At 38.1% G+C, this 13,066-nt stretch overlaps 1 protein-coding gene across 1 annotated transcript in view; it reads left to right on the top strand.

Annotated features, from left to right (window-relative positions):
- The window catches only part of LOC124555738 (BTB/POZ domain-containing protein 7), a 54,630-nt gene that overhangs the window by 14,915 nt on the left and 26,649 nt on the right, over positions 1-13,066 (top strand). Inside the window, exon 5 of the mRNA XM_047129761.1 lies at positions 6,589-6,664. Within this exon, the coding sequence (XP_046985717.1) occupies positions 6,589-6,664 (76 nt within the window). The remainder of the gene's footprint in view (positions 1-6,588; positions 6,665-13,066) is intronic.

Below are 13,066 nucleotides of genomic sequence, written 5' to 3' on the forward strand. Positions count from 1 at the left end.
TTATCTCATTCACAATGAGCCCATTTTGGCAAATTGCCATCGTCAGGTGCTCTGTAAATACATAGACAAATGATGGTCTTAATATAATGGTTTTCTAACTATGATCTGAAGATTTATAATATATCATTAGGTGTTTTACCTCACACGTAACATCGTTGTTGTCATGTCCTATCTGTTTTGGAATTATTAATTTCTCCCAGGTGTACAGTGGAGCTGTATATTGGATGTTACTTGTTTACTATATATGCTATGTTTCTGGCAGCTTGGGTGACAGTGGTCAGCGATGTTACATGTTTACATTGTTACCATTATAAATAAGTGTTGTGTGGAATTCAGTTGCTTATTATTATTTTGTCATATAGGTTTGTTTCTAATTATGTTTTTGCCTAAAGTTAGTTTGTTTTATTTGCCATCTTTATTTTACGTTTTTATTTTTTTTCGTAATAATTGTTGTTGTCTATGATTTATGTTGGTGTTCTGTCTCTGCTTTATACTACTCATGTTGTTATCGCTATTTACAAAAATAAAGACAGCTTATTGGAACATGTGAAGCATGTGGCATTGATTGTATTGTATATGAATACCTTGTGTTTCTCTTCTGGAAAGTGTGGACAAATATTGATTGTAATTTTCCTCAATATTATAAACTTAATCTATAAAGACATCTTCAACTGAAGGAACCATTTACAGGTTTACCTTGCAGCTGGTGGATGAGTTAAAAGTTAATTCATATGAAAGTAGTTTAAAAACAGACAGTAAAAACCCTAAGGAAAAAATACAATGTTAGCATTAGTAGTTTATCGATCTTCAGCAACTGTAGTTGTATGTATCGAATTAATCAGCATCCAGTTGCGTAAAAGAAATTTAGTTTCTTAACTGGTTTCAGGCATTTAGTGCCCTTCATCAGAAGGCTGTACAGAAAATGTACCACAAAGAAGTAGAATTTAAGTAAGAATATCAAAATTAAGGATGAAAAGTTTCAAATGTTATTTTTGTCGAGTGTCAAGAATAAGATGTATTTGGCATATTGCTGTGGTCCTAAAAAAATGCAAGAGCGATAAGTAAGACAATAAAGAATAAATTAATGTAATAAGAGCTAGTAAATGCTTACATGTAGTTCATAGTGCCTGCACAAAAACGGTGTAAAGAAGCCAAACAACAGTTGCAGATTTCATGCCAGAACTGGAGCTAATGACATGCGTTTCTTGAGGATGGTCTCGGTGGGGGTAAAAGTATGATAAAATAATAAAACAAAACAATACACACCTGTAGTTGCCATAAGGCATAATCAAAAATGTAAGTGCACATAAGCAGCATAATAAGTAATGTATAAAAACCTAATGATGAACAAGATAAGTTAATACCAATGACAAGCAGTGCTATGGATGGGAAATTTGGGACCCAATCTCCAAACTGCTGTAGTGAGGTCAGTAGCATGCTAGCAGGGAACCTGTCTGCAAAAACAAAGTGTGAAGTGCATCATGGGGCTGGAACCCATTTCTCAATCATTAACATTAAGTGTCGGAAAGTGACTATAGAAGAAAAGAAGTTTGGGCACAACTAAATGATAGTGAAACAGATGGTACTGAAATCTGTTCAGATCACAGGTACATACTGTGAAAGAATTGCAACTAGTGGCATTTATACCAGTAGTATGACACTGTAAATTTAAGAACACACCACTGATCTGGTGTATAGATGTCAACGGCATGGCAGCAGGAAATATGTCCACGCAAACAGCATGCGAGATGCACCAAGTGGTGAGAAGTAATAAGTGGAGTAAATGGAGAAGCAATTCCTAGTCAGTAGCTTAAAAAGAGAAATAGTCGATGACTTAAGTATAGATATACATGTATCGTGGGCTACACTGATTTTCACCCCCCATCCCGGCAGATATATATAAAAAAAATCAGTGTAGCTGCCAGGAAGTTTATATATATATAAGATGATGTGACTTACCAAATGAAAGTGCTGGCAGGTCGACAGACACACAAACATACACACAAAATTCAAGCTTTCGCAACAAACTGTTGCTTTTTCCGCTCCCGGGATTGGAATGACTCCTTACCCTCTCCCTTAAAACCCACATCCTTTCGTCTTTCCCTCTCCTTCCCTCTTTCCTGATGAGGCAACAGTTTGTTGCGAAAGCTTGAATTTTGTGTGTATGTTTGTGTTTGTTTGTGTGTCTGTCGACCTGCCAGCACTTTCATTTGGTAAGTCACGTCATCTTTGTTTTTAGATATATTTTTCCTACGTGGAATGATTCCCTCTATTTTTTTTTTGTATATATATATATGTTCTAAATATTGCTTTGGGGTCATTTTCCACAGCACTGTGAGTGATTAGTTTGATGCCATTACCTGACTTTGACGTCAGAATGTCATTTATTTATGTGTTTGTTCTTTGATCATTGGACATATGGTATTGGACCATGGGCTGCTCAATCATTACCAAATTGGTATGAAGTTTGCTCTCATATCTGGTTTGAAAATTACTATTTAAATTTCTATCATAATGCAGGAGTTTTGATTATATGAGGGAAATTTCATAAGTCATGGCAGTTATGGTATATCATGCAAATGTGTCACATCACCGTAATTACTGTAAATACATTTGAAATCTCACGGCAAGCATCATCCAAATCAACCGACAGATTGCGACCGCATTCGTGGATGGCTGAGACCGTTGCCTGAAACATCCATTGTGAGGTTGGCCGTGCTACAAAATGGATCCTCTATCGCCAACCCTACTCGCAAGACCTCAGCCCATGCGACTTCGACCACATTCCACATAGGAAACCATTGCAAGGGAGGCGCTTTGCAAACGGGGCAAATGTCCTTACAACATTTCGGTGACAGGCGGCACACATTGATGGCAAAGCCATGGGGGGGGGGGGGGGGGGTGTCAGCCCCTTCCCCACGATTGGCAACACTGTGTGTATGCACTGATTGACTATTTTGAAGCATAGTAGCTGATTTTGATTCAGTGCATATCTTAGAGTTCTCATCACAAGATGTACCATAGTTGCCATGACTTATGGAATGACCCTTGTAAAAAAGAGACTTTGATGCACCTCTGTTCCTATGTGTTCTTGTTGTGATATCCAGGTTTTCAGTGAATATAATCTCTCTCTCTCTCTCTCTCTCTCTCTCTCTCTCTCTCTCTCACACACACACACACACACACACACACACACACACACACACACACACACACACACACCTACCTTTTGTTTATTTCATTCTTGGTTTCTGCAGATTGTGTGGTTCAGTGTATACCATAATCTCATTAATTTTATGTGTGTAGCATTTATAAGGGAGGCATTTTAGGGGCAGTAACATTTCCTTAGAATTGTTTGTGCAGACTAAATTTGGTCATTTTAGTAGCATCTCTGCATGTAATGATATGCTTTTCTCATAATCTTCCATTGGTGTTTGCCACACTGATGTAATGCTCCTGTGTCAGCCTAATGGAACATCCATAGACCACACAGCTTGACTTCAGACATTATAATGTGTCAAGAGGTACAATATAGAGAAGAGATTGATGCACCGCAAATGTGATTTTTCTTTTAGAGAGGCCTCCTCTCCCCAGTGACCTGCAACAGAGTATTCACCTTCCATGCAACAAAAATTCGTGCAATTGTTTGATTTTGTCACCTTAAATTGACATTAAATTATTTGAATAGTGTTTCAGACTCAAGTATATTATTGCTGTTACTGTAGGTTTTCTCAGCTAGAGTCAGTCTCCATAAAATCCTTCTCAGCTTTAATATACTTATTTTTCTCCTGCCTTTATAGTTGTTTAACAAAAGTGGTCTGAAACTGAATGTTCCAAGTGGGGGGAAGGAGAGCTGAAGTAATAGTAATAAATTCATAAATTGTCATGAAATAAGTAGTAGTATTACTCTATGCATACTATTTGCTTGAAATTTTTTGCAGAAAAGTTTTATATCTTTTACTTTTGGAAATAGGGCATCTAAGCTACACTGTGGCTAGTTGTGATAATTCGTGTAATCTCTCCTGAATAATCATCCAAGTGCTGCATGCAGGAAATAGCTGCTTGGGTGACAGTGTTTATATGGTTGCACAGTACAGTTTCTAATTTTAGTTAATTTTCCATTTAATGAAAGTTGTAGGTCCATTTAGTACTGATCTGCAGTACTCTCAGAGAGGGGTATTGATGTACATTACTTACAGAGAATGGAAAAATGACCTTATAATCCTGAAAATGTCACAAAGTGTTCATCTACTAGAGCGTTCTAGGGTAGTTTGTAAAATTACTCCATCAGCCGTATTTTCCATATAATGGTGATAACTGATAGCTCGCTAAAATTGGGTGTAAGAGGCAGTGAAATTCGTGGTTTGAAATGGAGAAGGGTAGTGCGTGAGGCATTTGCCTGTATTGACGTTCTTTCATTTCTGTCTGTCGGATCAGTTTTTGTGATATTTGTGTGAAATATGTAGTGTTATCAGAGTGAAGTTTTCACTCTGCTGCAGAGTGTGCGCTGATATGAAACTTCCTGGCAGGTTAAAACTGTGTGCCGAATCAAGACTCGAACTTGGGGTCTTTGCCTTTCAAGGGCAAGTGCTTTATCATCTGAGCTACCCAAGCACGACTCACAACCCATCCTCACAGCTTTACTTCCACCAGTACCTCATCTCCTACCTTCCAGGAGATCTTCTGTGAAGTTTGAAAGGTAGGAGACGAGGTACTGGCAGAAGTAAAGCTATGAGGACGGGTCGTGAGTCGTGCTTGGGGAGCTCAGGTGGTAGAGCACTTGCGTGCGAATGACAAGAGGTCCCAAGTTCGAGTCTCGGTCCATCACACAGTTTTAATTTGCCAGGAAGTTGCATTTAGTGTTACTTTAAGTGTGTGTGTGATTGGGGGAGGGGGAGGGGGGGGGGGGAGAGAGAGAGAGAGAGAGAGAGAGAGAGAGAGAGAGAGAGAGATATTTATGCAAAACTGAACTCAACATGGTTTCTGATGTTTTTTGAGATCTTTTGGAAGTATGTTGATCCAGACTTATTGACTCAGTCTCGCTAGAAGAAGGGAAAAGTGTTCTTAAGGATATTGGAACATTAGTTATGGCACCCAATGGAAAAAAGAATGGCAAAATACATTTGTGTGGGAAGTGTGACTATGAACTTATTTGTATGTCTAACCAGCTATGTATGGCTTGGGCTGTAATGTTGTGTATGCTAACTACATATATGTCATAAGAGATAACAAACGTGGGAAAGGTCCACCTCAAATTGATAACAGTATTCTAAAACTATTTAAAAAGCAGCGATCATGATTGCATGTTTAAAAGAAGTTGCAAGCTTATTGCGAAACAAAATCGAAAGGACCACGAATATAGACATGACATTTATTTCTTATTTTTTGTACACTGCAGGCTATCAGTTCAATGGACAAAACAATTTCTATTTGTGGTGTTGTGTTTATTCTGTATTATTGATATGTTTCAACATCAGATCATTGACATGAGTACAGTGGATGTGGGACATTGTTATGCTAATGGCATGTCAAAAATAGCATCCTTGTGTTAGATCAAACATAGTATTTTTATCAACAGATCGACACAACTCCAATACATATCAAAGGAACCCACATATAAGTTCTTGCTCATAACCAAGTGCCACATGTGATTATCTCGACAGTACTTGTAATCTAGTATAAGAAATCTATAAGGTTTTAAGCAAAACCTGTGAGATTATTCATGATTTTGTTTAGTTGGTGTGAGAGTATCACATACATGCTCAAGAAGTGCTTGTGAGAGAAACTAAAATAAAGACATTATTCTTTATAAACAGGACCAACCTTGAACTTAAGAGTGTCAGTCTTCAAAGGGGAGTCGAGACACATTACTATCTTCCATGCACACATTATGTAGTGTCTATCGCAGTTAAAGTTAGGCTTACATACCAGCCTCAAATGGAACTGTAATGTTAATGATATACTACAGAGTGCCTAAAATAAAATGAACCCAAAAAGTGTTTTCATCATTTCTTGGCAGCACAACCTACACAGCAACAAGGTTGTGCATTGATATCAATGATGGGCAGTTCCTGTAACTTCCACGAAGAATAGTTTTCCTGTTCATTGATTAGGGTAACTTAATGTTATGTGAACTTACTGAATTTTGTGTATCAGTTTTATTTCAACCACACTTTATACACTACCTACTGCACACCACAGAGTGGCTTACATTGCAGAGGTCATTGTGTCTATGTAGTGCCCAATCAGTTTTAAATAATACACATCCATTATTATGTATTGTGTATATCTGCCATGCTTAGTTTATGGTAGACAGTGTCATTTACTAGAATAAGCAATACAGTATTCAATTGCATATTTCCAATTCTGTTATTTTTTAAATTAAGTGAAACATTAGTTAAAGAGATGGAGATTAACACAATGAGGAAATGTATTGCAAGAGGTTGTTCTGTCTAATTTATTCAGTTAATAACTCTCAATTTCTATACATATTGAGTAGTATCTATTTTTCCTCCCCTTTGCCTTCATATAATAACTAATTTGTGTTGTTGTATACATTTGAAAGTGTAATGTATTCAATTTTCTTAGGCAAGTGAACTGGAAGTTCTGCAGGCTGTCTTGAAATGGGGAGAACACGAGCTAATTCGCCGAATGGAAGATCGAGGTACGAACTAAAAGTTTAAATTTTTTCCCATTTCCATCCAGTCTGTATGTAGCTTATTAATATGCAGTAATGTGGGGTCTAAGTATCATATTTCTGGAAGAACCACCTAATATTACCAATCACTAAGCCAGAAAATGCAAAGACCCCTTTGAGGTCTTCTGTTGTGTAGTATCACTCTTCAAGCCCTTTATGCATTCAGGAGGATGACGTTTCAAATTCACACCTGGTCATCCTGCATTGGGTTTTCTGTGATTTCCTGAACTTGCTCCAGGGAAATGCCAGGATGGTTCCTTTGAAAGGGCAGGGCTGATTACCTTCCACAGCCTTGAAACAATCTGAGCTTGTGCTCCGTCTCTAATGATCTCAATGTCAACAGGACATTGAACCCTAATCTTCCTTTCCTTTTCTCAAGCACTGTAAATGCTGATCATGCTTTTATTAACTACTATTGAAAAGACACTGAGGATTATTTGGTTATCATACTGTGCAGTGTGCCAAGATAACTACTCCCCATAAAAAGGAGATGTTGAACTGTAGATAAGGTAGGCACTTATTTTTTATTTACTAAAGAGTTACAGTACTACCTTTAAGTCACTTAATTTTGAATTTCAAAGGGGCTTTGGCTTTCCCGTGCATACTCTGTAGTAACCCCTTCCCTTCCACAATGCTCGTAATGTATTTGCATGTGGTTTTATTTTTGGTTCTCAGTATCTTGACACCAAATCCACGAAGTTTTGTTGAAATGAAAAACTGTTGCCTTCAGTTTTTGTTCAGTATTTCACTTATTTCTGCAATTTTTGTTTACCATGAGACCCTTAAGCATCACTTAATGCATTTGTTCTGAAGTGTTAATTCTTGGTATTTGTTTTGCGGGCTATCCCCGATAGGCTGCTTCCATGGGTTGTCCTGTTGCTTTGGGGAGGGGGGTTGTCATTTAAATCTTTGTTAGTCAACAATGGTATAGTTTGTGGTCTCAGAGATAGTTAAGTAATATTTTGATGTATCAGTCTGCTATTAGCATTTCTTCATGTAGTTGAGTTTTTATGCCCAATGTGTACAATTATTCCCACTGTTTTGTTTGATATGTTAATTTGACTAGATTTTTTTTCTGTGATGTGCACTAGTTGACATTATATGGACAGTCAAAAGTGTTCTATTTTACCTAGTTGGGTTGTTCAAGCCAGTGCAGAATTACTTGAGAATGACTCTTTCCTGTCAGCAGTGCTGTGTTTTTTAGGAAAGTATTTTGTTTGGAGTTCCTTGTGTGATGAGGGACCTGGTGATAAAGAACAAGAATGTAGTCTTTCAAGAACTTCAATTCTTGTTTTGAACATAAATGTACACTCTTGTATACATCACTATATTGTTGTAGCCTTGTGGCCTATCTAGGATAATGTGAGTTTTACTTATGCACACCCTCATTCCAGTGTTATAATTAGGAGACTCAGACATGCAGGGGTTGACCTGAATGGTTATTCATTCCTCTAGGTGCTTGTGCAGTTGCACTGGTTTTTAAGATTAACAGAGACATTTCAGGAGGAGTGGGTAGATTACATTATAAGAACAACGTCTATATTAATGAGGTGGCTGAAATGAGCGAGACCATTTATGGCCAGAGAGAACCTGTATCCAAATACCTGTTTAGTCATAAAGGGCGGAGAGAATTACTGGTACATTGAAACCCATAAACAGATGAAAGTACAGTACCATTCTTATTCAGACTAAAACAAGTCATCAGCCATACCAATTACTTCAAATGGTTCAAATGGCTCTGAGCACTATGGGACTTAACGTCTATGGTCATCAGTCCCCTAGAACTTAGAACTACTTAAGCCTAACTAACCTAAGGACATCACACACATCCATGCCCGAGGCAGGATTCGAACCTGCGACCATAGCAGTCGCGCAGCTCCAGACTGAGCGCCTAGAACCGCTAGACCACCGTGGCCGGCCAATTACTTCAAACTAGTAAACTGGAGAATGCCCTGCTACTGTATAGCACACTAAGTTACAGTGTTACAGTAACTGTTTGTAAGAAATCTTGAAATTGGAGTTTTAATCAAGAGAGGGGTGTATAGAAAAATGGAGGATTTGTTGTTGACACTAAAACTACCATGGGAAGTGTTAACAGCGTGCAAGAGGAAGTTACATTTTTTCCTGTCATTTAATTTGCTGTTGTTGCATAGCTTTATTAAAGTATAATTTATCGAACTTCAAATGTGACTTTTTGTTCAAAATTTGATGTAGTTTGCCTACAAAGCTGAATTGCATAATTAAATGGTAGTAGGTGGTGGTGTCAGTCCTAGCACCTGAAGGTGAAAAAAGTTATTTCACATCATACATAAAAAAGACAATAAAAAAGGGCAGATTGCTACTTACCATACAGTGGAGCTGTTGAGTCACAGACAGGCACATCAAAAGGACTACTAAAAAAGTAAGCTTCTTCTGGAACACACACACACACACACACACACACACACACACACACACACACACACACACACACACACACACACACATGACCACTGTCTCTGGCTGCCACGGGTTGAAGTATAAAAGGCGCTGTCCACAGACTGTACTTTCGCACTGTATAAATCAGATGTTCACAATGTTTCGTAATATTGGGTAGGAAGCAGACAGTGAGGGGATCGTGTGGAGCCACAAGCTGTTAATCAGATGATAACCATAAGCAGAGTAACACAGATTTATTGCATTGTGTGGACGGACTTTCCTTCACTTCCTGCATTATGCCAAGCTAGTAACCAGACATCAGAAAATACAAATTTTGTTGACAACCCTTCCTCCACACTCTGTCCAGAGATTCGACAGGCAGTAGCCCGCTCCATTCACACCATCAACAGAACAAGCTCTGCTAACAGTATACTACACCTTCCACATTGCTGGCAACGGGTTTTACACAATGCTGGTGACTACTTTGAAGGACAGTAACAGGTGCAAACATGTAACTCTTTTGTATCAATTGTGAATAAATAGTTGCCACTATTTAACTTCCAACTCTCGTATTAAAATCTGTTTGAGCACAATACAAAAGTGCAAAAATAATATATATACATTATTTTTGCACTTTTGTATTGTGCTCAAACAGATTTTAATACGAGGGTTGGAACTTAAATAGTGGCAACTATTTATTCACAATTGATACAAAAGAGTTAAATGTTTGCACCTGTTACTGTCCTTCAAAGTAGTCACCAGCATTGTGTAAAACCCGTTGCCAGCAATGTGGAAGGTGTAGTATACTGTTAGCAGAGCTTGTTCTGTTGATGGTGTGAATGGAGCGGGCTACTGCCTGTCGAATCTCTGGAACAGTTCTGAAGCGAATGGCATGAAGTGGTTCCTTCATCTTCGGAATCAAATCAAAGTCACAAGGACTTAAGTCGTATTACTGTTCATTTTTGGATCATCACCTGTGACCAGCTTTGCGGAAGAAGCACCAACACTTTCTGTGCAACCCACCCATCATTTTGCACGACAGTGCGTGGGTGCATACAGCGCAAGCTGTGGTTGCTCTGTTCGGTCGATGGGACTGGGAAGTACTGTACCATCCACCATACTCCCCGGAATTAAGTCCTTATGACTTTGATTTGATTCCGAAGATGAAGGAACCACTTTGTGGTATTCGCTTCAGAACTGTTCCAGAGATTTGACAGGCAGTAGACCGCTCCATTCGCACCATCAGCAGAACAGGCTCTGCTAACAGTAAACTATGCCTTTCACATCACTGGCGACGGGTTCTACACAACGCTGGTGACTACTTTGAAGGACAGTAAAAGGTGCAAACATGTAACTCTTTTGTATCGGTTGTGAATAAATAGTTGCCACTATTTAAGTTCCAACCCTCTTAATTTCATGTGAAATATGAAATCTTGGCTGTGGTGACAAACTTATCTGTAGTTTAGCCTGAGATCTAGGTTGGGTTCCACAAGTGAAGTGATTGGTGTGAAGGAGCTGAAAAGAGAAGGATGTTGTATCTCTTCCTGTGGTTGTAGTGAAGGATGTACATATATACTTAGTAACTCACTGTAAAAGTGTATAGCTTGGTGATAAAGTACAAGACACTACATCCGAAGTTGTGGGGTTCAATCTCTGGTCAGTTGTAGAATTTTTATCTCTCTCTTAAATCTTCTTTCACCTCTGACAGTGTTTGTCAATACAAAAAATGCCAAGTTGCACAGTGGTTAGGGGTCCATGTTAATCTGTAAGTATCCATGTAACTACCTAATTCAGGCAGTTCAGAGGTCAGAGGTAGGCAACGACAATAGAGCCATGACTAGTAAAGCACTGTAGTATTCATACCAACCTTCAGGTTAATACAGCCGTACTACTGTTCAGTATCTATGTTACATTCAAATGGAGTCTGAGAAAAATGTGTGCTTATAAATTTAATCTTGATACCTTTGCCCCACCCCCAATGTGTTGATGCCCAGTCTATTGGAGGAGGGTTGAAATTTCACTGAGTTGCTATTGTATATGCCGGGAGCGTACATGCTAGTAAAGTGATGTTTTCTCTAAAGATACAAACTATTTTTACAGACTGTAGTTGCTAGCAGAAGGGTATAGCTTCTTTTAGGCTGCTCTTGAGAGTTAAATTTGCCTGAACAGCTTTAATCTAAACTCTCTTTCTGTTGAATGACATTTTGTACTCACTGCAAAAAATGTGCAATCTTGCATCCCATGTATCCTGTTCTTTTGGTAAACACTTAGATTTGTCCCAAGTATCACACTACTGTTGATTTCATGTTTTGTAAAACTTTTGGAACAAAATATTAAATGCACCCTGCTACTTTTTAGAACTGTTTCAAATTCTGGGATATGTTTACAATTAATTAATTATACTTTTAAATTCTGAACTGTCAGAAATATTTGCTACATTACAATAAGTTTTTTTGAACTATTTGCAGATATGTTTATAAAGATTGATCATTGTGTTACTTGCTCTTAAAAATCCTTGTGTGCTTTCCATACAGAATCAGTTTTGCAGGTTGTAGTCTGTGGCATATGTGTTTGTAAGCTAATTATAGGGACATCACAGCTGTAAGTTGTGTGGGACAAGTGTAAATCATCACAACCAAACTTGTCACAGTGCCACCTAAGTGTCTTGGTTTTGAGCTTAGTGGAAAACCATAAGCTGACAACCACATCACTTGTGGGAACTTTATTGCATGTTGTGAGATTAACTGAAAAACTGTTAACAAATGCTAGTCATGTCCATACCTACATTTGCCAGAAATAGTTCTCATGGTGTGGGATACAATCAAATATACCTTGTTTGCTTTGTGGCTGGAATGGTTTGTGTGATAGTATTGTATGAGTACCTCAGCTGTACATAGCATGTTCCTCCCCATTCCTTAGCATCACTTACCAAATGGACATTGTCACCATATGTGATGTAGTCATCTGAACAATTCACATTTGCGATAAATGCAAATAAAGATGTGAATTATGCTTCAAAGTATGAAAATGCGAATTTATCTGATAAAAGCTATTTCATAGTGAATTGTATTCAAATGAAATATTTTATATATTTTATCAGAGATAATTTGAAATACTTTTATTCGCCGTTTATAAATACCAAAACAGTAACCAATTTTCAGTTTCTGGTATTGCAGAACATCTAGCAAAGCCCAGTTTAGGAAGAGAATGTCCACAAGACTGAAAAATAGAGTTTTGCTATGCACAGACACAACAACATATCAACGTGATCGTAAGTTATGCTGTGGTGCCATGTCAACTGTGGGCTGTTGTATGGTTTATTGTATTACTCAGCTGTAGGACCTATGCTTGGGTTAGAATAACAAAATGATTGACAACTAGACATGCAAGTGGGAATTGTTGGAGGTTCGCTGTCATACCCAAATTTGTGCAGCAGCAGCAGCAGCACTTGTGCAATTCAGTACTGAAGTCCATCCAGTGTCTTCCGTTAATATGCAGTGATGAGTTCGCCTTGCAGGATCTTAATAGCCTTATCATTTCGCTGCATACTGTCACTATTAGCTGCAGACATTCTTTTGTGTGTTTTTAAAAGATAACAAAAATACACGGAGCACATGATGAAAATGAGTCACAACAGTTATGTAAGCAGCTGTAATTGTTGACTGGAGTATGGTATGACAATGCCAAACAAACAGGCAGTGTGACTAAGCTCATTCTCTGGTTGGTAATTAGTATGATAGCTGTTATTTTAACATCTAGGTGCCTGTCACTTTGTAACTCTGATATCGTTATAGCATTTGAGAACAAAGAAATGTGTTTCTTTGTCTGTTAGTATGCAGAAAAATGTGGTAGTTTTATGTTGGGGGGAGAGTGTGTTTTGAACTGCGTTGTTATGAAGAAGAATAATAATATATATGCCATAGTTTAAGCTAAATTTATTTGTATGTTCCA

The sequence above is a fragment of the Schistocerca americana genome, chromosome X, assembly GCF_021461395.2.
Source record: "Schistocerca americana isolate TAMUIC-IGC-003095 chromosome X, iqSchAmer2.1, whole genome shotgun sequence".
Taxonomy (NCBI): domain Eukaryota; kingdom Metazoa; phylum Arthropoda; class Insecta; order Orthoptera; family Acrididae; genus Schistocerca; species Schistocerca americana.